Source organism: Chiloscyllium plagiosum, unplaced genomic scaffold (genome assembly GCF_037043375.1).
Source record: "Chiloscyllium plagiosum isolate Xiang-an unplaced genomic scaffold, Cpla_swu_hap1 HiC_scaffold_27, whole genome shotgun sequence".
NCBI classification, from domain to species: Eukaryota; Metazoa; Chordata; class Chondrichthyes; order Orectolobiformes; family Hemiscylliidae; genus Chiloscyllium; species Chiloscyllium plagiosum.
This window is the reverse complement of record NW_028270165.1, coordinates 67,962,084-67,987,828: the sequence shown is the minus strand read 5'-3', so window position 1 is coordinate 67,987,828 and position 25,745 is coordinate 67,962,084. Positions and strand designations below refer to the sequence as shown.

Here is a 25,745-nt window from a genome sequence, read left to right as displayed (position 1 = left end):
TTCAGCCAGCATTTGATGTTCCCTTTGCTCGGGATAATCACTGGTGCTATCCATAATACAATGCTGTTCCCCACTATGATCTGGTCTCACCCCATACCTTGAAAGGTTTCAATGCTAGTTGTGTTTCCCCCATTTTCATCAGCTGTTTTAGCTTTGCCAGGAATGAATCTACAGTCTGATATTGTCAGCATTGACCAGACTGATATCCAGAAAGTAGGGGGCTCAAGGCATCTGCATTTGCTACTTGGCCTCCCAGTTGGTATTCCAAATTTTAACTGTATGCATTTAGAATGAAAACCCAGTGCTGAATTCAACCTGAAGCAATGGGGAGCACAGCCTGGTCCCCACAAAAGCAAACCGATCCATTGGGCTTCATAATCGATATGACCGGTGCTGCCCATTCCACAAACTGGACTGGTTTGATGATTCCTTCACTTTCCAACCTCCTGATTGTTGCACGTAAGGCAAATGGCACTGGCTCGGCCTTGCAAGTTTGTGGAATTGCTTTTTGGTCAATATGCAAGGTGGCCTTGGCTCCTTTTATGGTCCCTCGACATTCCTGAAAAACCTCTCGGTGTTAGTAGGATTTCACGCAGGCAGCCATATTCTAATCAAAAAATGTTGAATCAATCTGGGTGAATCTTTCTCAACCAATTTCACCCCATCAAGCTTGGGGACTGAGCTTTTTACTACAATCATTGGGAACTGAACCAGCTGCTTCTCATAAGACACCGGAATGTAAGATGTCTCCTTAATCTATAAAGGTTCCCATCTGCAGGGTCTCTGTATCACCGAGGTCATACATAACCTTAAGGGATGGAGGAGAGAGTGAATTTTGTTAAAGACTGGTTCTGCAATCACTGACACAGCTATGCCAGTATCAACCTGCATTAGAACTGGGTGACCACTTCACTAGATGTTCATTTTGGTGAATCCTGATTTGGATGTTCCGAAGTAATTTAACTGTTCCAAGCCAGATGTAGGTGGACTTTCCAGGGTGTGCACTCTCCCAGGTATCATACAATGATTTCTCTTATTCAGATCAGGCCGCGTAGGACTCTTTTGCTGTCTTGAGTCTGTATGTTGGCAGCAAGTACAATAGCTTGCTAGCCCAGAATCTGAAGAAATCCACTTTCCAGTAAATATATCACTAAAGCAGCAAACTGTACTTGCTTAAACAGGTCCTTGACCTGACTCACATGTATCACTTTATACCACAATATCATTTAAGGATGGCACGGTGACTCAGTGGTGAGCACAGCTGCCTCACAGTGCTAGGGACCGCGGATTCGATTCCATCCTCAGGTGACAGTCTGTGTGGACTTTGCACATTCTCCGTGCGTCAACATGGATTTCCTCCACAGGATGTGTTTTCCTTCCATAGTCCAAAGAGGTGCAGGTTTGGGGTGGATTGTCTATGGGAAATGTTGGGTTACAAGGATAGTGTAACTGGTTAGGTCTGGGCGGGAGATGCACTTGGAGGGTTGGTGTTGACTCAATGGGCCAAATGGATTGCTTCCACATTGTAGGGATTCCATAATTCTAAATCTGGAGTTATGAACTTTAGCTCCAATTTGCTTCATGTGCCTCAGCAATGTAAACAGGGCATTAGATAAATCTTCAAGAGGACTGAGGCACTCTCAGCCCATTCAATGCAGGCTTCCAACCATGGACTTTGGTGTGAATCTGTCCTTGTGACAGCATTCACATTTTTATAATCTATACACAAAGTCGAGCTAATCCATCCAGTTCAGGAAAGAACACTACTGGTTTGCTCTGATTGAGTTCAATCATGGGTTTTCCAGCATGTACTGAATCTCTGTTTCCATGTGAGCTTCTTTTTCTTGGTTCAAGGATGTAGTTTCACCAGTCCTGAATTTCCTGCACATCCATGTCATGTCCAGCTATTGTGGTACATCTGGGTTGATCTCTACAAATTACCTCACACGTCATTAGCAGTCTTAAAAGATTTCCCTGTTGTCCTGCCTGTAAATGTGATAATAAGCTAGTTCATTTGTAGGAGGTTTGATTTGAGAAATATCTCCTTCTAATTTTATCATCTTCCACTATCCTTGTTATCTGATACACTTGTTCCTCTTGTTTACATGTGGAGGTTCGTCATCTCTCGGAGCTCCTCCTCCCGAGGGGTATCGTGGAGTACCAATTTCGTTGGAGGTTTTCCATGGTAACACTCGCTGCTGGCACAGTCAGTAGCACCTTACAGCAGAGCTTTAAGCACCCGAGGCGCACACATAATACCAGTATGTGTGCAATGAGGAGAACTATCCCGTGTGCCAAATTGGGTACCCAAGATTTACCTATCAACCAATTTAACCGGCTGTCTGTAATTGTGGCTCCCTGTCGAAAATGTTCGAGCTGGTCTCGGATATTCTTGATGGTTTCTGTCATGTTCTAAGAGGCATCAATAACATGGGTGATACATTGTCACCAATAATTGTACAAACTCTCCCTTGCTGTGCTAGTTGATAATCCAGCGTGTGACTTGTCTGCTGTGTGTAGAGTCTGAGTTCAGCCAGCTCTGTATTAATTGTTTCCAGAACTTTTGAGCTATTATTGCCTAAGATAGTGAGGCCACATACAAGGTAATTTCGGTTTTTAGCACTGACGACCCCTGCTGTGCCCCCAAAGATAGAGATCCCAAGGATCAATATCCCAATGATGACCCCAAAGTGGTGGGGACCTGCCAGTCAGCACAGAAATCCTTCTCTGAACATATCCCCCTCTGGGGAATGGTACAGTGAGGGGTGCAATTGTCCCCACCGTGAACAGGTTGGGAGGTGTGGGGTGTCTGTCGCATATGTCCCCTTAAATAGAAAAGCAAAACCCTTCGCCGCTCAGTAACATACATTGTCCTGTCTTTCCGCCTGTCTGTCCACACATGTCGCCCCGGGTGCCCCCCCTGCTGGTGAGTGTCGAAGGGGTATGTCCATGTGGCAGAGGGGTCCACACTGGGGTGGCCACAAATAGGGATTCTACTGATTGCGCCAGTGGGTAGCAGGCAGTTCAGTTCCCATGTAAACTTAGGTGGGTTTTATACAAGAGGTTATCTTCAAATCCTGACAGGCTCCCGATAGTCGCGACACTTAAACACATTAAAATATGTACAGGTATTAACATTTGGCAGTTAAAATAAAATTATCAGTCAAAGTCTTTGTTTTTGTCAGGAGGTGCAGTCGTGCTTCTGTGTGGTTTGTTCTATTGTGTTTTCGGTATTCCCCCAGGGATGACTGTCTTGTCCGCCATTCCTGTCTGTACCTGGGGAATGGTCAATGACATTACTTTGGTCGTAGGAGTCTTTAACGGTTTTAGTTGGGTCCAGTGCTTCCATGTGCCTTTTCCTTTAATATCTATACAGGTACAGGTGTCCTCACTTATTACCACGTTCTATGGCCCTTTCTGTTTTGGGGCAAAGCTTGGTTTGTCGGGCAGTACCCAGGACACGGCTTCCTGCTGCTGGGACCTCAGGGAAGATTTCAAGTTTCCCTGCCTTGTTCTTTTTACCCTGTTTATCAATTATAGATTTCCACATCCCTTTGAAGTGGGTGCTTAATTCTGTCACAAATCACCGAATTTTGTCTTTTAGTGGACCCACACCGGTGCCACCTGGGATTATTGTCTCTGGGAATTGTGTTGCTTGCCCGGTCATTAATTCTTATGGTGTTGGCCCGGTTGCCTGATTCGTGGTGGCTCTTAATTTTATTAGTTTGGCTGGCAGCACTTCAGCCCATGTTCTGTCTGAGGGTTGCATTGTCTTAGCTGAAGTATTTTTGAGCGTTCTATTCATTCTCACCACCATCCCTGAGCTCTGGGGGTGATAGGGAAAGTGAAATTTTTGTCTAATGCCGAGTAATTTGCAGATGGTCTTCATGACCTTGCCTGTAAAATGTGTCCCTTGGTCAGAGTTGATCTGGAGGGGTACCCCCTACCTCCTACCTTGGGATTACCTCCTCCACTAATGTTCTGGCTACAGTGGTCGCAGTGCAGCTTTTGGTCAGGAATGCCTCTACCCACCGGGTAAATTGGTCTGTGATGACCAGGCAGTATGTTTGCTCACGGGCAGGTGGTAGTGGCCCTGTAAAATCTATCCGAAGATGTCTCCAGGGTCCCCTAGGTCTGGGATGGTGTCCCATCTTAACTTTTATGGGTCTCCTGGGTTATATTGTGCACAATCCATTCATCTGCGGCAGTACTTGGCCACGTCTCTTCCCATTCCCTTCCACCACCACTTTCTCCCTGGGCTTGCTATCATGGCCTCTCTACCTGTATGGGAGAGCCCATGGTGCTGTTCAAGCAATATGTTCTGTATACACGCTGGTGCTACCACCTTGTCTGCTCGCCTCCAGACACCATTCTCCCCTTTGAATGCCCCCTGCAGTTTCTATTGCTCTCTCTCTTTCTGTGGTGTCCTCCCGTAGCTGCTGAATTTGGATAGCGTCTTTTGCTAATTCAGTAGTGGCTATTGCAGCCTTGACAATGGCTTCTTGTTTTAGGGCTTTCTGAGCTGTTCAGTCTGCTGCCTGGTTTCCTTTGAATTTTAGCCAACCAGGACTCGCTTTTGCTGGTTCCTTTTGATGGGCTATTATTTTTATAACTGCAGCCTCTTCAGGCTGTTCACTGGCACATAATAGTGCCTGAATTCTTAATTGGTATCTGATAGGGTTCTCCTACGGTGGTGAACCCTCTGCTACCTCATGCCACCATGTAGTCATGTGCTACACAGAAGGCACATTGACTGTCCATATATATATTCACGATTTTTCCTTTTGCTAGTTCCAGTGCTTAGATGAGTGCTATCAGTTCTGCTACCTGCGCTGACTGACTTCCATCAATCCTTCCGGACATAACTGTTTCTAACTTATAATTTACCACAGCCCATCCTATTTGGGGCGACCCTGCTACATATTTTCATGACCCCTCCACGAAGAGCGTCTCCCCCGCTGTGTCTCGGGGGGATATCCTTTATTCTCCCCCTATCTTCATCCCCATCTATATCCCCACAGTTGTGCAGTTCCCCTATGTCTAGAATTCCCTCAGCTGGGTTTTCTCCCATATCCCTAACTGTTACCACGGACTGACTTGGGGATAAAAGAACTGCCTCCCACTTTGCCCTTCTCATATTGGAGACGGCCCTCAGTTTCCCTGTGTTTAGCATCTCTACTAGGGTGTGTTTGGTGTGGAGGATGACATTCCCTGTCATTACGATGGGCTCACTAACCCTAATGGCCCAAGCAGCACAGTCAAAGGCTGCTATGCATCTGGGCAACCCGGTGACTGCTGGCCCTTCTGTAGTTGAATAGTACCCTACGTGCCTTCTCCTGCTACTGTGGTCTTGGATGACCACTGCAGAGTAAAATCCTCCCTCATTATTACAGTGAATGTGAAAATCCTTGCTGGGATCTGACAGTCCTAGCCCAGGGGCTGATATGAGTCAAGTTTTAAGCTGACTGTATGTCTCCTCCTGTTCTGGCCCCCAGGTTATAGGTTCCAAGACAGGCTTGCCTCTTTTAATTAACCTTTGGGTCAGTTCAACCAATTTTGTGAATTCGGGTATAAAGCTCTGACTGCAGTTAATAGCCCCAAGACCTTTCTGACTCCCCTGACAGTGGCAGGTTGTGGCATCTGTTGGATTGCCTTCTTGGGCATTTCTTTGAGTCCCTGGGATATAAGGTGTCCCAGGCATAAGACTTGTGGTTTGCCAATTTGTGCCTTTGTGAGGCTAACTTTTAACCCTGCAGTTGCCAATTCCTGTAATACTAGACATAAAGCTTCCTGGTGTCCTGACTCAGACTATGAGGCAATTAGGATATCATCTACATATTGGAGGGCAGTGCTACCCTCTAGTAAATCTATTCTCTTCAGAATGTCGCTCATCCCCCGGTGAAAAATAGTGGGGCTGTCGTGGAACCCTTGTGGCAGGCGAGTCCATGTATACTGTCTGTCCCTTCCTGTAAAAGCAAATTTATTCTGGGACTCAGGGTGTAAAGGGATAGACTCGAATCCGTTGACTACATATAAAACAGTAAAAATCTTGTGTTTGGCGGGCAAGCTGTTTAAAATGGTGGAGGGGTCTGCTACAATAGGGTGCAATTTGGGGGTGACCTTATTTAGTCCTATATAATCAATGGTGAGTTAGTACTCATGGTTGCTTTCAGGATGTTTCACTAGTCCTGTCACTATCTCCACAACTGCTTTTTCTGCTTCAGGCTTTATTGGGTTTTGTGGTAGGGCCTATGCTCCGCACCAGGAACCCTTATCATCCTGTGAAATATAGGATGTCCCCGTGCTCCGGGGATAGAGGTGCAGGTCACTCCGAATCTCCCCTTTTTGAGGTTTGAGTCCCTACTGGTGGCTGTAGCTCCTTCATTAGTTTCAAGGTGACTTGTAAGTTTCCCAATCCCAGGCTTTCGACAGTCCTGTCTGGGCCAAACCAATTTCTCTTTTGCATAATCGATTAGAACATTATATTCCCTCATGAGCTCATTGCACATTTTGGTACATTCATTATTTTGGCATACATAGAATTTCATGGAGGTGTATGTATTGTTTATTTCTACCAGGGTAGTGTCACTTAGGTAAGCTGATGTTTTAACCCCTCCTACCCCATTTTATTTGTGTGGGGTCAGGGTAAGTTTGTGATGAATGTGTCTACTAGCATTTCATATTTCCTCCCTCCTATCACTGCGGGCACGTAAATTCTCCCCTCTCCCTTATCCTCACAAATAGGGGCAGCTGGTTGTCAGCTCTGCTGACCTCGGATTCCCCATGGTTCTGCAGTGTTTTGGATGGTGTTTGGGAATGTCCCATGCTTTTCCTAGCACATTGCTGCTATGTGTCCTTTTCTGTTGCAGTGGCTGCAGTATTTTACATTGTTCCCTGCTCTATTCCCTACTCGTGCGACCCTACATTCTCGAGCAAAGTGACCCTGTCGGCCACAGTTGTGGCGGGATAGTTTTATTCTGCTCTTGCCTCCATTCTGGTTGGCTGCTTTGTCAGGTCTTGCCTTTATCAGGAGCTCCTGCCTCCTGGACCCTACTAGCCCACTCAACTAGATCTTCATAATCCTAGGACATTATTACTCCCATTTTCAGGGAGTAGGGTAGACGTCGAGAGGAGAAAGTGAGGTCTGCAGATGCTGGAGATCAGAGATGGAAATGTGTTGCTGGAAAAGCGCAGCAGGTCAGGGAGCATCTAGGGAACAGGAGAATCGACGTTTCGGCATTAGCCCTTCTTCAGGAATGAGGAAAGTTGGTCCAGCAGGCTAAGATAAAAGATAGGGAGGAGGGACTTGGGGGAGGGGCATCGGAAATGTGATAGGTGGAAAGAGGTCAAGGTGAGGGTGATAGGTCAGACTGGGGTGGGGGCGGAGAGGTCGGGAAGAAGATTGCAGGTTAGGAAGGCGGTGCTGAATTTGATGGATTTGACTGAGACAGGCTGGGGGGAGGGGAAATGAGGAAACTGGTGAAATCCGAGTTCATCCCTTGTGGTTGGAGGGTTCCTAGCCGGAAGATGAGGCGTTCTTCCTCCAACCGTCGTTTCGCTGTGGTCTGGCGATGGAGGAGTCCAAAGACCTGCATATCCTTGGTGGAGTGGGAGGGGGAATTGAAATGTTGAGCTACAGGGTGGTTGGGTTGGTTGGTCCGGGTGTCCCAGAGGTGTTCTCTGAAACGCTCCGCAAGTAGGCGGCCTGTCTCCCCAATATAGAGGAGGCCACATCGGGTGCAAAGGATGCAATAGATGATATGTGTGGAGGTACAGGTGAATCTGTGGCGGATATGGAAGTTTCCTTTGGGGCCTTGGAGGGAGGTGAGGGGGGAGGTGTGGGCGCAAGTCTTGCACCTCCTGCAGTTGCAGGGGAAGGTGCCGGGAGTGGAGGTTGGGTTGGTGGGGGGTGTGGATCTGACGAGGGAGTCACGGAGGGAGTGGTCTTTACGGAATGCTGATAGGGGAGGGGAGGGAAATATATCCTTGGTGGTGGGGTCCGTTTGGAGGTGGCGGAAATGACGGCGGATGATGCGCTGTACATGGAGGTTAGTGGGGTGGTAGGTGAGGACCAGTGGGGTTCTGTCCTGGTGGCGGTTGGAGGGGCGGGGTTCAAGGGCGGAGGATCAGGAAGTGGAAGAGATGCGGTGGAGGGCATCGTCGACCACGTCGGGGGGGAAATTGCGGTCCTTGAAGAAGGAGGCCATCTGGGATGTGCGTTTTTGGAACTGGTCCTCCTGGGAGCAGATGCGGTGGAGTCGAAGGAATTGGGAGAATGGGATGGCGTTTTTACAGGGGGCAGGATGGGAGGAGGTGTAGTCCAGGTAGCTGTGGGAGTCGGTCGGTTTGTAGTAGATGTCCATGTTGATTCGGTGGCCTGAGATAGAAATAGAAAGGTCGAGGAAGGGGAGGGAGGAATCTGAGACTGTCCAGGTGAATTTGAGGTCGGGGTGGAAGGTGTTGGTGAAGTGGATGAACTGTTCAACCTCCTCGTGGGAGCACGAGGCGGCGCCGATACCCTATCTCTAAAAGCTTCGATGAATGCCTGGGCCCCCCAATCTGAGTTTGCTTGCCCTGGGCATTCCTGATAGACCCTAAATAATCATTCCCCATATTCAGAGACTCCTTCCCCTTTAAATTGCTCAGTGGTTGTGATCTTGCTCCAGTTTGTGGGAGCATTTCCTAGCACCCTCTGGATTTCTTTATTAAAATCAGCAAAGGGGCCTGCTGGGCATCTATATCAGCTGTAAGGGAAACGGCATGTGCCCACCATCTTCCCCTAAAGTCTCAGGCTGCTGTGGCATCAGGTCCACCAGTTACCTGTCTCCACTTGTCTGCTGGGCAAGTTGTCCAGACCTGCTGGTGTATTTCTCTCAGGTGTAGTTGGTGCCCTACCCATACACTATCCAGCTCATCTCAGAACCTGGTGTTTGTGCTCCGGGGTTGTAAGTTGCCTTGGGAGGCCATAATTTGCAGCCTCTCCCCTGGAGTGAAGGGTTTATAATTCGCTTTGGGCTGTGAGTCTGTTCCTCCTCTGGTAACGGGCGCTCAGTTATACTCTTGCATGGTTCATCCAAAAGAGGGAGCAGTTGGTCCCTGCTGGTTGGTTTTGTAGGAGGGGATAGAGTCAATCTCCCTTTCCTCCCGTACTGTTTCTAATCTTTGTTCTAGCTCCTTTATCCTGTCCTCCAGATCCCCAATTCGTTCTTGGCCTTTTCTCCACCTGCTAGTGGAGGCACCTACTTGTTCAATTAGGCCTGTAATTGGTATACTAACATTACCCCTATCTTTTTAGTTTTATTTCATTTTTGTTTATCTAGCCACATTCTCTGTTATACTAATGTTTGGGATGGATCCCAAACCCTTTTCTTCATATGCTCTGTCAAACCCTTGTCTGTCTGCCTTGTATTTCTCAATAAGGGAACCTGCAGTATCCCCCTTAAAACTTTGATCTGCCATTTAGCAGATTGTGTAGCCTGGATAACACCAACAGTAAAGTGTTCCTAACCAGTGGGGACTTCTCTACCCCCTGGCCAATAATACTGTCCCAGTACCATCCGTACGGCCGTAACAGCCTCCTAGCAAGGTGTGCTCCCTATTCGTGGGACTCTTTACCCTCCCGGCCACCATCACTATTCAAGCTCTGTTGTTCTACCATGGACTGACAGAGTATCATAGTTACTCACAGTGTCCATGCTCCTCAGCTTGGTAACATGGGCTCCACTGAGATTTGGCTCTTGGTCAGAGTGATCAGCTCCTCTTCCTCACCACATTGGAAATTGCAAATATAAACAGCACCCAACTTTTAACTTAAACTCTAACTGGACTCTGCGTTGCTCGTCCCTACAGAGTCCAATGTTACCTGGATTTGCCACTTGTGCTTCACAACTCCGAGTACCTTTGACGCCACAATTCCCACTTCAAGTCCCAAACTTCACGTGGGAGGGGCGAGCCCTCTTAACAACTGGTTTAGGACAGGATTTTTGAGACAGGCGCTACCTTGTCCTCTGGCTGTTTCAGCGCAATCAGCAGGTTCTTACAACAGTTAATACAGTTACCACTTATTCTCCACGGACATGCACTTAATTTTGTTTTAACTCAGTACTGTAGCAAGTTAGACATTGCAATTGGTATACCTTTTAAACTGTATCCTTAACCTGGTCACACACTTCCTGTTTGCAGGTACAAATTGGTTCTTACCCCGGTTCCCTGATTGTGGCCTTTGACCAGGGCACCTGCTTGCAGCGCCAATTATTGTGGGGAAAATCACCAGCCTCAGCATCAGAGTCAGGGCTCAACGACAGAGTTTATTGTACAAGGAAATACTGGAGCTCCAGGGAGAGAAAGACACCAACAGCACAGTGGTCAGCTGTGAGTCTTCTCTCAACCCGGAGCACAGGTCTAAATACTTTTATATATTTTGTAATATAATAGGTCAGTGATGAGGTCCTTGTCTCTGTAACATAGTTAGTATATTATAAACATTGCAGAATCGTTGTCAGTTTCAGTGCAGACATTGTCAGTTTCAATGTCTGAGCAGAAGTCCATTGCTGTAGTAATTGCCGCTAATTGCTCTTCCTGAGAAGGACAATTACTGCAGCCCTGGCTATTAGCACTTTGTCTTGAGTCTGTATCAAACTGTTAGCATTTCTATCAAAGGTGTTGGCTGGACCCAGACACTTCGGCGGGGACTATACACTACTCGTGTATTCTCTCCCCAACCTGCCTTAAACTAATCAGATAGGTTGTGAGTGCATTGTGCTGGCATTCTGGTGGCCCCAGGCAGTGTCTGTGTTTGCTCTGCTGTCTCTCTCCATATTGTGGTCTAGTGGCCATCTTGTGTGTTAAGTGGCCAACTTATGGCTCAGCGGCCATCTTGTGTGTCCATGTGCCTAGTGTCACACTGCACCGTGCCACCTCCCACTTCACTTCTTATTCTTTTCCTAATGATAATCCCATTTCAGAATGTTTGTGTAACATAACCAATTCTTCTTCCTATGATCAGGATTATTTATCCAATCAATTACTTTCCTAATCCTCTGAACATTTTTATATGAACCACAGAATTTTGCTTTCAGTTGTTCATTTTGTAACAGCAGCGATGCTAAACCTTCGCCATCCTTGAAACATTCCAATTGCTGAATGTTTCCTTGGCCTTTCTTTCATTTTCACCTGTCAAACATTCAAATACCTTTGTGCTACCCAACATGCTCTTGGCAGTCTTTCTTGAACCATAGACACATTAACCATTATTGAGGAATCATCTTATTTGTTCAAGAATTTCTCCCCAATTAACTTCAATAGACCTCTAATCTCATGACCAGAAACCAACTCAAACCAATTCAAAACCAGTGGATTGATCTGTGACCCTCTGGGAGCAAATAGCAAGAATCTAATTCTTTATCCTAATCCTGTGAGTATCCATGACAGTATGCCTTGATTATGCTTTTGAGGGTCTGGCAAACATTGTCTCCGTGTTGTTCCTGACAATTTTATTGCATGACCTATAACTTTCCTCGTAGATCTGTTGTGTGTCACTGTTTGAACTATCTTCCAAAAGAAAAATATAGAAATTGTTGGAAAAGCTCAGAAGGTCTGGCTGCATTTGTGGAGAGAAATCAGAGCTAATGTTTCAGGTTGAGTGCCCCTTCCACAGAAGAGATAGTCGCGAGGAAAATGTTGGTTTATATGGCAAGGATAGAGTGCAGGGAGGGGGTAAGGAGTATGCAATAAGTGGGGACAGCGCCCAAAGAGAGAGAAGAACTGTAAGCCAGACAAAGGAGTTGATAATGATCTGGCTCGGAGGTTTGTTAGTGGTTAACAATGGGTGGTGTGTAATAACAGGCTGTGTGATAAGGACATGGGAGAGTTAAAGCTTTAAAATTATTGAACACAATATTGAGTCCAGAAGGCCACTGGGTCCCCATGCTAAAATGAGATGCTATTCTTCTGACTTGCAGTGAGTTTTGCTGGAGCACTGCAGCAAGCCTGAGACAGAAATGTTGGCAATGCTACAGGGTGGTGTGTTGAAGTGGTTGGGTCTTTTTTGCAAGCAAAACGCCAGTATTCTTCAAAGCAGTCAGCTAGTCTATGCTTCACTCCCCCAAGACAGAGGAGACCACATTGTGATCAGTGAATGCAGTAGACTAGATTGTGTGAACTGCTGGTAAAGTGCTGCTTCAGCTGGAAGGTGTGTTTGGGCCTTTGGATACTGAGGAGGGAGGAAGTAAACTGACAGATATTACAGCTTCTGTGGATGCAGCGGAAGATGCCATGAGGCTGTGGAGGTATGGTGGGAGTAAAAGAAGTGTAAACCAGGGTATCCCAGAGGGAACAGTCCCTGCGGAAAGCTGACAAGGGAGGGGAGGTGAGTATGTGTCTAAAACTCTCTTCTACAAGTCTATGTACATCACATCAACAGCATTACCCTTATCAAATCTTTCTGTTCCCTTTCCAAAACCTTTCCCTTCAGCAAGATAGTTAAACATGATTTTCCCTATGGGAATCCATGTTGACTGTTCTGGTCAACCCATGCTTTTCCATGTTTATTCCATTTTCCCAAATATCTCTATTTTGGGAAATTAGCTCTTTCATTTAACCAACTTGTCCATGCTGCCCAGTTTTCACATTTCAACAAGTCCCATTTACTTGCTTTTAGTCCACATCCCTCCTTGCCTACCCCTTCCATGTCCTTGGCTAAATGTTTCTTAAATGATGAAATTGTATTCACTTCCACCACTATCTCTGGCAGCCCATTCCAAACACTCACCACCCTCTCTGTGAAAAAACTGTCCCTCTGGAGCCATGTGTATCCCTCCTCTCTCACCTTAAACCTTAGCTTTCTAGTTTTAGACTCATGTAACCTGGGGAAATGCTGTTAGCTCTCTACCTTATCTGTGCATCTCATGATTTTCTCGACCACTACAAGGTCAGCCATCAGTCTTCTATGCCCCAGGGAAGATGCGTCCCAGACTATCCAGCCTGTCCTTTTAACTCAAACCTTCCAGTCCAGGTAGCATCTGTGTAAATCTTATCTTCACTCTTTCTAGTTCAATAATATCCTTTCAATAGTAAGGTGACCAGAACTGCATGCAGTACTCCAAATGTGGCCTCACCAATGTTTGTACAGCTGCAACAAGATGTCCCAACCCCTACACTCAGTGCTCTGACCAATGAAAGCAAGCATACTGAGAGACTTCTTCACCACCTTATCTGCTTGTGACTCCACCGTCAAGGAGTTATGAACCTGTATCCCGGATCTCTTTGTGCTATAATATGGCCCATGATATCTATTTCTTCATTATGTTCCTCCTGTCACACATAGATGAGATTTTCCCAGATTTTCTTCTGTTCCATAATGCCTACCAATACTTGGCCTTGAAGTGGGTGCCACAGACATCCAGATCTTGAGTCTAACTATCTGGACCAGACTAACGATCAGGACTGCATACAATCTAGTCGACTGTATTCGCTACTCACAATGTGGTCTACTCTACGTTGGGGAAACAAAGCGTAGACTGGGTGACTGCTTTGCAATACATCTGAGTCCTGTTCGTGAAAAACGCCCTGATACTGGATTCTTTTTCCCCGAGTTCATAGCTTTCCTGGTTTTCATTCTAACCTTAATTCTAGTGCCTGCCATGATAGGATTCAAACCCATACCCTCAGATATGGATTCTGGCTTAATACTCCAACGATAATACCACCGGGACAATACCCTCCCTCCTCATCAGCCATCTTCAACCTTCATTCCCTTCAGAACCAACACACAGTGGCAGCAGTGTGTACCATCTACAAGAACCATTGCGGCAACCCACCAAGGCTCCTTTGACAGTCCCTTGCAAACTCACAATCTCTACCAGCTAGAGGTACAAAGGCAGCAGAACCATGGGAGTGCCATCACCTGCAATGTGGTGACCAAGGTGCACACCATCCTGATTTGGAGTCAAAGCACCTTTCCTTCACCGTCTCTGTGTCCAAAACCTGGAACCGACTTACAAACAGCTCTGATACTCAAAGAATTGCAGTGGTTCAAGACGATAATTCATCTGCACCTTCTCCAGAGCAATTAGTTCGGCAAAGAACACCGACCGAGTCAGCATCAGCCATACCCCATTAACAAATGAATAAAGAATTCACCAAATATCTATTTCTGGGATATAACACTCCTGTGGTTATAAAGCTGTAATATTCCCATAGCTTTTCTTAACAGGGGTTTCCCGCCAATATCTTGCCCTGGTTGTGTGACCTTGTTTACTGCATTAGACACAAACCCTCAGTCTGTCACCTACACTGTAGAATATTCACTCCTTCATCAGTTTGTGGATCTCCGATACCTGGTTCTGGGGACTGTGTCCCTCAATAACTGGGGTATTTGCTCATACACTGGGTTTTAGTTCTCCTCCAAAATCAAGTCCTTGGGTATATTTGCCCAGTGACTGTAGTCATTCAGTCCAGTACTAATTTCATTTCACCTTTCATTTTTATTGATTTCATTTCACATCAAAACTTTTACATCAATGAAAAGACTTTTTAAAAAGCTGCAGGCCGTAATCTGAATAACTTTTATTTCTACAATATTTTTCACAAGACCCAAGGGATCAGCCCTCCACCATCCATCCCATTCTTCCACTCCATCCTGATTCACCTTCCACTCTCCCCCATTCCTCATTCCATGCTCCCAATCCCCATTCCCTCTCCTTAATGTCAACTCTCCTGTTTTCTCCCAATTCCGCTTTTCAATTCTCCTGAGTCCATTGAAGTTTTATCTCCCTGAATGAGCTGTTGCAGTGCAGTAGCTGAGTATTTTCCATTGAAAGTTGGAAAGCACCATTCTCAAACATGACAGTGACATTTCTGGACAATTCACATCTTGAATTCGTCTGAATGTGAGTCTTATCCATCTGTTGGTCACTGCTGAACCTGTAATACAGACAGCAGAGTAAGGTACAATTGTGTGCCTTACAGGCAGTCTGAGCCAAAAATACAGATAGACACAAAAACACAGGTAGACTTTCAGACCCCAAAGGCGAGATAGTCGTTCCTTATTCTGGGAGATTGTCCCTAAAGGAGAGATGGTCATTCCTTATTCTGGGAGATTGTCCCTAAAGGAGAGATGGTCATTCCTTATTCTGGGAGATTGTCCCTAAAGGAGAGATGGTTGTTCCTTATTCTGGGAGATTGTCCCTAAAGGAGAGATGGTCATTCCTTATTCTGGGAGATTGTCCCTAAAGGAGAGATGGTCATTCCTTATTCTGGGAGATTGTCCCTAAAGGAGAGATGGCCATGGCTTATTCTGGGAGATTGTCCCTAAAGGAGAGATGGTCTTTCCTTATTCTGGGAGATTGTCCCTAAAGGAGAGATGGTCATTCCTTATTCTGGGAGATTGTCCCTAAAGGAGAGATGGTCTTTCCTTATTCTGGGAGATTGTCCCTAAAGGAGAGATGGCCATTCCTTATTCTGGGAGATTGTCCCTAAAGGAGAGATGGTCTTTCCTTATTCTGGGAGATTGTCCCTAAAGGAGAGATGGTCATTCCTTATTCTGGGAGATTGTCCCTAAAGGAGAGATGGTCTTTCCTTATTCTGGGAGATGGACAAATTAGCCCACAAAAGGTTAGGTCATAAAATAAGTGCCCATCGTGTTGGAGATAGTAGATTAACATGGATAGAGAGTTGTCCAAGGGACAATAAACTGCAAGTGGGGATAAAGGTTTCTTTTTCAGGTTAACAACTTGTGACCAGTGGGGTCCTGCAGAGGTCAGTGCTGGGGCCACAACTGTTTACAATATATATTCATGACTTGGAAGGAGAAAGCAAATGTAATGTAGCTAAATTTGCAGGTGACACAAAAATGGGGAGAAAGGCAGGTTTCAAGGGGGTTACAAATAGTTTAAAGAAAAGTATTGATCGGTTAGGTAAATGGGCAAATAAAGTGTGATCTGACAAAATGTGAAGTTATTGTTTTGGAAGGGACAACAAAAGATCAAGCAAATGGAGAAAAACTGCAGAAAGCTGCAACACTGAGGGACTTGGGGATATTTATGCATGAAACACAGAAAGTTAACACAGTCACTCCTGATGAAAGGTCCCAACCCGAAACATCATCTCCCCTGCTCCTCCAATGCTGCCTGACCTGCTGTGCCTTTCCAACTCCACATTTCATTGACTCTGACTTCCAGCATCTGCAGTCCTTACTATCTCCAAACCACCACACAGGATTCAACAGGTAATCAGGATGGCGAATGAAATATTGGCCCTTATTTCAGGAGGGGGGTTAAAGTGTAAGGGTAGGGGCGTCTTACTGCAACTGTACATGGTGCTGCTGAGGTCACATCGGGAGCAGTTTGTATGGTTTTACTCTCCTTATTGAAGGAAAGAGATTATTTCATTGGAGGCCGTTCAGAGAAGGTTCACTTGGATGATTCTCTTCTGAGCAAAGTTTAAACAGTTGGGACTCTACTCGCAGGAGTTTAGAAGATTCAGAGGTGATCTTATTGAATCATGTAGCATTCCTCTGGGGCTTGACAGGGTAAATGCTAAGAAGATATTTCCCCTCATGGGACAGTCTAGGAGCAGTGGACACAGTCTCAGATTAAAGTGATGCCAATTCAAGATTGAGATGAAGAGGAAATTCTTCTGTCAGAGGGTTGTGTGTCTTTGGAACTCCTTACTGCAGACAGCTATGGGGGCAGAGTCCTTGTATGTACTTAAGGCTGATATAGATAGATTCTTGATCAGTTAGGGAATTGAGGATTATGAGGAAAGGGCAGGAAAGTCAACGTGAGGGGTGTTGGATCAGCTATGATCCTGTTGAATGGCAGAGCAGGTTTGAGGGACCAAATCCCTCGAGTTCACTAATGCTCTTTAGGAGAAGAAACTAGTATCCTGACCTGGTCTGGTATAAAAGTGAGTCCAGGCCTGCAGCATTGTGGTTGATATTTAAGTGCCCTCTGGGCATTGAGGAATAGTCTAGCCAGCGATGATCAGATCCATGAAGTTTTTTTAAAAATGTCTGTCAATTCAAGAATTTGATGGATAAATTTGAGACCATCTGCCCTTATCCGAAGAGATGATGGCTACAGAATAAATTCTTGGTTGTGATCAGGGCCATAATTATGCAGGACTGTGTTGTTCAGGTACATAACTGCTGACTTATCTTTCAGATGATGGAATATGCTGTGTAACCCAACAGAACAAGCTGTCCTTATTCTCAGAGATGGGTTCTTTAGGTCAGATCATCTGACCTTATTGTGGGAGATAGACTTAAGTGCTGTGATGTCTGAGCTTATTCTGGAACACAAGGCCTATGGGCCTGACCCCCTTCTATGGGGGATGAAGACCCCGGGACCCAGTGATCAGAAAAACTTCAAAGTATGAAAGGATCGACATTCAACTCTTAGTTTGTTTCTAATGTGTTAGCGAGAATCTCAGAGTCAGGTCAGAAATTATGGTGATAAACTGAACATAAACCTTACACATATAGGCAGTATATGTTATTGTTCATTTGGTAGTGAAAGTTCCAATTACCTTAACAACAGTAACAAAGGTGCTGTAGAGAAAACTTAGAATAAAGAGAATGGCAAAGGCAGCAACTGTTAGTGCGTTGTCATCTCCATCCATATCTTCCACTTCTTCCTTCCCTTCTTCTCCTTTCACATCGGGAGGGACTGCGAAAATAGAGAGATATTGTGGCTGTTAAGGTTGACTGTGAACATATCATTAAGGTCACCAGCATCTCAATAATCTGAGGATAATACAATTAAGGAGGAAACCATGGTACAGCTGCACTCGGAGCAGGAAACCTTTAGGAAAGCTTTCTCTCATTCTCAATCTGTCTGATTTTGTCTCGATCATTGCCTCTATCTTCCTCCCTCTTTCACTGCCTTCCATCTGGCCTTCGCTGATTCTCTCCCTTCTTTGTTTCATTGTCACTCTCATTGTTTCTCTCTCTCTCTCTTCGTCACATTCATTGTTTCTCCCAAAGGAATGCAGAAATAAACAACATGAACATTAAATTGTTTCCAAAATCGTAATCTTTCCAACTTTGTCAGTTCTCTGTTTCTCTGGTGCATTATCTAATCTACAGGCTGTAACACTCAAGTTTCTGCCTCCTTGGCACTAATAACACTCAATGACCAGCAAACAAACAAGTCTCTTGTGCAGCACTCTGAGATTATCCCCACAGTCAGGATGATATCCTTTATAACTTCAAACACGTCTTTCTTTTTGATTCTATAACTACCTTGTAATATCAATTGTAGAATAGAACATCTGCTCAATGACACAAAGACTTGTAGGTGGTGAAGTGAGGGATGAAATGAGTCTGAAAGCCTACAATTCATGGATCACCGTGATGTGGTTTTGTAGCAAGCACTTTTGTTTCTGGGTCACAGGATCGTGGGTTCAAGTTTCATCACTGATCCTTGTGGTCCTCAGCTAAGTTGACACTCCAATGTAAGATTGAGAAAGTGTTGTGAGTATCGAAGAAGGTATCTCTTGATGAGATGATAAACAATGGCCCTCAGGTTGATGTATATGATCTCATGGCCATATTGAAAGAGCTGGGCGATTCTCTTCAGTGTCTCAGCCAGTCACCATTTATCTCTCAACCAACAGCAAAAAGCAGATGACCTGGTTATTATCAAGTTTTTATTGTAGAAACTTACTGTGTGCAATTTGAAATGGAGAAATCAAGAGACCAAAGGCAAGTACTGCTATGACATGATGATAATCAAAGTGTGGACTAATCACAGCAATTGACCACATCAATTTGTCTAAAATAAACCAAGATGTAAGTCAAGGAAATCACAATGGAGTGGGAGAGCTTTGTCAAGTAAAGATTCAAAAATGCCTTTCACTCTGAACATGCTGCATGCACCACAGCTCATGTCCCAAGTTATTGATTTATTTTCTCCCAAACCCATCAACAATGATCACTCTAAACTAACACTCAAACTTTTCATGTCAGGTTTATTGAAATTTGATCAGTACATTGACATACAATTAACATTCTGCGGAGTTTTACACATATTTCATACATAATCAGGGCAGCACACAAAACATTTCAAAAAATCCTGAGGATCTCAGGTATTTGGAAAAAACAATGTTGGCTGATTTGAAGATTTATTTTTACTCTCAAGTTCTGAGCAATGTTGGAATTTGTTCATGTTTGAAGCACATTGCTACCAGGAGAGAGGTTTCAAAGTGCTCACAACAGTTTTCCGGTTGTGTTAACCATCCATTTACAGGGATTATATAAATGGGTGATTGAATAAATCAGCAGATGTTATGAACAGGAGTTATAGCTATCAGTTAGAACAAGTGAGACATTAACCAGGTTGGGTTTACTGTGAGATTTATTAATGCTTCTGAACACATTTGTTGTAACTGACTCGTGTCCCACCACACAGGAGTATGTGGTGCCGCTGTTCCACTCCTCTGCAGAGACCGTCAAGTGACTGCCTGAATTCCAGCCACCTCTGCCGTCCTCAGTCACTGGCTGATGCATGAACCCTGTCTTCAGAAGGGTATCATTGGCCATCCAAACCAGGTCGATCTCTGCGGGAGAGAATCCAGTGACCAGGCAAACCAGGGTCGCAGTATGAGCAGTCTCCATCTCATCCGGTGAAGGGGGCAGGAGAAAGACTTGAGGGTGAGTCTTAACATCAACTGTAAACAGAGAAAATGGAGGTTAGACTTCATATTTCACTCAGTTTGTATCTACCTGACATGTTTGTCTATTAACACAAAACTAAGCAACTTCTGCATTCCCAGGAATTCCTCTGAGATCAGAAACTAAAAGCATTTCTTTTCCTGTTGATGTTTTGGGGAGGTTGTGCAAGGATGGGATCTTCAATCTTGTTCATTGTCTCACCATGAGTGAGGATCACCTTTTCAGAAAGTGTCCAAATCATTAATGGAGCTGTGCTGTTCTTCAAATTAATTAAATTCCTTCAAATCATGAGTGATTTAAAGGGATTAAACATGGAGAAACTGTTTCTAATGACAAGCGAGTCAGAACAGACATTTCAGAGGAGTGGCAAATGAACTGGTGGGTTATTAATTGAATTTGATTTGTTCTGTTCATTATGACAACTTGGAATGCACAGTGTGAAAGAGGGTACAAGCAAATTAAAGAGTAACATTCAGCAGGGAATTGGACATAAAATTGACAATGGTAAGGTTGCTGAAATGGAGCTGATGATTCATGGGATCATTTGAAGAGCTATTTCAAAGAGCTGGCAGTGACAAGATAGACCAAGTGGCATCTTTTCAAAGTGTACTGTTTCTGAGATAAACCATGGAGAACCACTTCCTGAGGTCAACAGGGAGGGTTCAGGCATTATTCTCTTGTGGTGCTCTCTGCTCTTTCTCCTTTTCCTCAAGGTGGATTTGCTCAGATCCAGCCTCCACCTCAGACTGACCAATCTCCCTTACAGTTCAGTATTGGATTGATGGGATGTTCATGTTGAAAATACTGCTAATCCCTCTCTGTCTATCCTATTGCCATCAATCCATTCCCTAGGAGCTGGTGTGATTCACACCAAGGCTGCTGTGGTGATTTCAGGTTTCATCTGTTCAGTTTTTTGATGGGGCTCGCACACATCACTGGGCTTGTAACATAGTCTGACAACCTGTGTTAGGCTGCTCAGCATCATGGAATTAAATCACTTCATTTGCTAAGATTAGATGCACAGTTCCATGTACACGTACCTTGGGCTTTCCTGATTGACCTCTTCTCTGGCGTTGGCAAACTTCTGTCCTCCACCAAACACATACACTCTACCCCACTCTCCCACTCTGCAGCAGGGACTGTAAGTCTACTGAAGATGATCTCTTTATGTCCATTCTTCTTGGGACCCTGGGTCTTCACTCCATCTTGTCTCATGATTCCATCGACTTTCCAGGTTACCCTGACTCCCTCTAAATCAATGTGAAGTACCTCACAAAGAATGGTTGCTGTTCTGTTCCTCCAGATCTCTTCAAATGGAGGCTTGCTTATGGTGACCGAGATTCTGGAATCCAAACATTCATCTGGGAGGACAATGACAATGATTAATTCCTAACTCCCCAGTGGGATGTGCGTGTCACTTGCAAAGATGACAATTCATGCTCACCACCAGACATACAACTAATAACTTCCTCAGCTCTTTCAGAGGGCAGTTATGACTCAGCGACATTGTTGTGTGCATGGAAACACCAGTCAGAGGGTCAAAGAGCCATACAGCACAGAAATAGACCCTACGGTCCAACCTGTCCATGCCGAACATAATTCCAAACTAAACTAGTCCCACCTGCCTGCTCCTGGTCCATATTCCTCCTCACGTTTCCTATTCATGTACTTCTCCAAATGTCTTTTCAACATTGTAATTGTACCCACATCAACCACTTCCTCAGGATCTTCATTCTACACACAAACCATTTTGCCTCTCTTGTCCTTTTAAAATCTCTCTCCTCTCATCTTAAATATATATCACACTCTTGAAATCCCCCATTATTGGGAAAAGATAACTATCATTAACCCTATCTGTTCCCCTCATTATTGTATAAACTTCTATCAGGTCGCCTCTCAACCTCTGACAGTGGAAAAATTTCCTGCCAATCCAGTCTTCTTTTTAACTCAAATCTTCCATACCCGGCAGTATCCTGGTCAATCTCTTCTGAACCCTCTCCAGCTGAATAATACCCTTCCTATAACTGGGTAACCAGAACTGGACACAGTATTTCAGAAGTGATCTCATGAGTGTCCTATACAACCTCAACATGGCTTCCCAACTCTGAGACTCAAAGGACTGAGTAATGAAGGCAAGAATGCTAAATATCTTTTTACCAACCTGTCTCATGTGACGCAAACATCAAAGAATTATGTACCTGGACTCTTCAGTTCCTCTTTTCTACAACATTACCCAAGGCCCTCCCATTCATAGCATCAGCCCTACCATTATTTGTTGTACCAAAGTGTAATATCTCGTATTTATCCACATTGAACTCCAGCCATTTTTTCAGTCCATTGACCTATTTGATAAAGATCCCTTTGAAACCTTAGCAAACCTTCTTCACTGTCTGATGTACTACTAATTTTACTAACCGTGCTTTCCATATTCTCATCTAGATCTTTTATGTAAATGTCAACCAGACGAGGACTCAGAACCGGTGCCCTCGGGAACCCCGATGGTGACAGGCCTCCTGCAGGGTTGAAGTATAAGAACAGCTAGTATCTGTCCCTAAAGAAAGAACTACCAACCAAATTCCCACAGCTTCAGGGTTAATTTTTCTAATTCTGACATTTTATTTCCAATCTTTAGTTGAATTCAAATTCTGAAACTGCCTGAAATTTGAACCGTATTCTCTGGATTACTAACTGCACTTGTCTACCTTTGAACATTGTCAGGGATTTCTCCTTTCTCAACAAAGGTTTTATTTTCAAACCCCACTCAAAAGACCTGAGCTCATCATCCCGACTGATCTCCCCAATACCAGTCCTGAGGGAATGTTGTGCTGCCAGACATGCCGTCTTTTTACACAAAACAGTAAACATAAGGCCCCTCATCACATCACACATACCAAAGAGATCTTCTGGCTGCAAGTTCAGACAAGAGAAAGGGAGGTCTCCTCTGTGGCCACTCTCCCTTCTCTCTGGTTATTATGATATTGCTGTTTGTGGGCACTTATTGTGCAGAAATTAGTTCATATATTTCTTACATTGGAACAATAACTGCACTGCTAAAACACATTTGATCAACAGTGAAGTATTTTGGAACATATTGACTTTGTGAAAGGCACGACAAACCTGCTATGGCTATGACATGTACATTGTTCATGTTGAACTTGAGTGGTCCTAATAAAGTTTACAGCAGTGAGGATAAATGATTTCAATGTTGGAATTACGCCCAACACCCTACCTTCGATGTTCTTCAGTGTGGCACTGATGGTGGAATTGGAGGAGGGATGGAACACTGTACAGACGACAACTGAGCCTTTCCTCCACTCCTCTGCACTCACAGTCAGGTAATGCCTGACACGAAATGTCTGTGCCTGTTCTAGAGCAGTCAGTCCAGCGCTGGTGTTGGAGGAGATCAGAGTGCCGTCTTTCTCCCAGGAGACGTATACGAGGTCCGGGTAGAACTCAGTGATCACACACTCAAATGTGACTGTGTTTTTATTCTTGCTCTCTTGCGGTGGTACAAGCAGCAGTCTGACCTTGGGACTTTTTGGCTCAACTGGAACAGATGGGCAAACGAGAAAGCTATTTCATCATTTCTTACAGGATTAACAAGTTCAGGCATTTAAGTTCTGATCTGATTGCCTACCTTTTACTCCACGTATTTGCTTTGACATCGGTGAGGATGAGGAAGCACTTTGGGCAGAGCACACAAAATCGACCCCACTCTCCCACTCCTCAGCACTGGTTTGGAGTTGACTGATGACCGTGGGTAAGCTTCCTTCCTGTATTAACTGCTGATTCTTAATCACTTCACGTCTCTTCTTACCGCTGACTTCCCAGGAGATCTGAACCTGGCTTGGATCAGAACAGACCACTGCACACTCCACAGTAGCAGTCTTATTGATCCAAATCTCCACAATAGAAGGATTTCGGATAAATATAGACATTTCTGGGAATGAGAAAGGAAAAGTCTCAGAGGAATGGATATTGGTTGTTGTCAGTAACCCTCACAATTTTACTGAAGACAGTTTTGCATTGATCATGATCAATATGAAGTAAGGACAAGATGGAATTTAATTTTGAATCCTTTTTAACCAGTAAAATCTCCGGCTGATATTGATTGAAGCTACACTGCAGCTAGAACATTAAAAATAGAAACTCGGAGCGGGAACATGCCATTTGGTTCATTCAGTCTGATCATGCTGATCCTCTATCTCAATGCCATTTCCCTTCTCTCTTCCCATTCCCATTTATACCCTTAACCTCTATTTTCTTGTTAACCATGTTCAGTGACACAACCTCCCCAGGTTTCTGAGGATTCTGAGAACTCCACAGGTTCACCAGCCTCTGAAGAAAGTTCTTCTCAGTTCAGTCCAAAATGGCCTACCCTGTATGCTGAGACCATGACCCCTTGCTCTCCTACAATTCAGCAGTGGGTGTGAGTAACTTTTCGAACCTACACTCCAAAGTCTCTTTGTTCAGCAACACTCCCTAGGACCTTACCTTTAAGTGTATAGTCCTGCTAAGTTTTGTTTTCCCCAAATGCAGCACCTCACATTTATCTAAATTAAACTCCATCTGCCACTTCTCAGCCCATTGGCCCATCTGGTCTAGATCCCATTGTAATCTGAGCAAACCTTCTTTGCTGTCCACTCCACCTCCAATCTTGGTGTCATCTGCAAACGTACTAACCGTACCTCTTATGCTCACATCCAAATGACTTATATAAATGAAGAAAGGTTGTGGACCCAGCACCGATCCTTGTGGCACTCCACTAGACACAGGCCTCCATTCTGAAAAGCGACCTTGCACCACCACCCTCTGTCTTCTACCTTTGAGCCAGTTCTGTATCCAAATGGCTAGTTCTTTCTGGATTCCATGAGATCTAACCTTGCTCACCAGTCTCCCATGAGGAACCTTGTTGGATGCCTTACTGAAGTCCATATAGATCACACCTACCGTTCTGCCCTCATCAATCCTCTTTGTTAAATCTTCAAAAAACTCAATCAAGTTTGTGAGGCATGAATTCCCACGCACAAAACCATGTTGACTATCCCTAATCAGTCCTTACCTTTCTAAATATATGTACATCCTGTCCCCCAGGATTCCATCCAACAACTTGCCCACCAACAAAGTCATGCTCACCGGTCTATAGTTCCCTGGCTTGTCCTTACCACCTTTCTTAAATAGTAGCACCACGTTAACCAATCTCCAGTCTTCCGGCACCTCACCTGTGACTATCGATCATATAACACCTGATCAGGTCCTGGGGAATTTATCCACTTTTATGCATTTCAAGACATCCAGCACTTCCTCCTCTGTAATATCGACATTTTTCAACATGTCACCATCTATTTCCCTACATTCGAAATCTTCTATGTCCTTTTCTAAAGTGAACACTGATGCAAAATACTCATTTAGTATCTCCTACATCTCCTGCGATTCCACACAAAGGCTGACTTGCTGATCTTTGAGAGGTCCTATTGTCTCCCTCGTTACCCTTTTGTCCTTAATGTATTCGTAAAAACCTTTTGGATTCTCCTTACCCTATTTGCCAAAGCTATCTCATGTCCCCTTTTTGCCCTCCTGATTTCCCTCTTTAGTATACTCCAACTGCCTTTCTATTCATCTGAGGATTCACTCGATCTATCCTGACATACGCTTCCTTCTTTTTCTCAACCAAACCCTGAATCCAGCATTCCCTACATCTACCAGCCTTTCCTTTGACCCTAACAGGAATATACTGTTTCTGGACTCTTGTGATCTCATTTCTGAAGGCTTCCCATTTTCCAGCATCCCTTTACCTTCGAACATCTGCCCCAATCAGCTTTTGAAAGTTCTTGCCTAATACCGTCAAAATTAGCTTTCCTCCAATTTAGAACTTCAACTTCTTTACCCTTTTCCATCACGATTTTAAAACTAATAGAATTATGGCCGCTGGCCCCAAAGTGTTCCCCCACTGACACCTCAGTCACCTGCCCTACCTTATTTCCTAAGAGTAGGTCAAGTTTTTCACCCTCTCTCATCGGTACATCTACATATTGAATCAGAAGAATTTCTTGTACACACTTAATAAATTCTT

At 44.6% G+C, this 25,745-nt stretch overlaps 1 protein-coding gene across 4 annotated transcripts in view; it reads right to left on the bottom strand.

The window, feature by feature from the left end:
- Positions 1-14,463: 14,463 nt before the first annotated feature.
- Positions 14,464-25,745, bottom strand: part of LOC148144531 (uncharacterized) — a 44,224-nt gene continuing 32,942 nt past the window's right edge. Inside the window, exons 10-13 of one of the 4 annotated variants that reach the window (XM_087974813.1) lie at positions 23,310-23,612; positions 22,902-23,219; positions 17,527-17,666; positions 14,464-14,922 (exon numbers count right to left, since the gene is read on the bottom strand). In XM_087974813.1, the coding sequence (XP_087830939.1) occupies positions 14,911-14,922; positions 17,527-17,666; positions 22,902-23,219; positions 23,310-23,612 (773 nt within the window). In that variant the 3' untranslated portion in view covers positions 14,464-14,910. Of the gene's footprint in view, positions 14,923-17,526; positions 17,667-18,062; positions 19,669-20,712; positions 21,034-22,901; positions 23,220-23,309; positions 23,613-25,745 lie in introns of those variants that run through there. The other 3 variants (XM_087974812.1, XM_087974816.1, XM_087974814.1) reach the window with 3 other exon arrangements.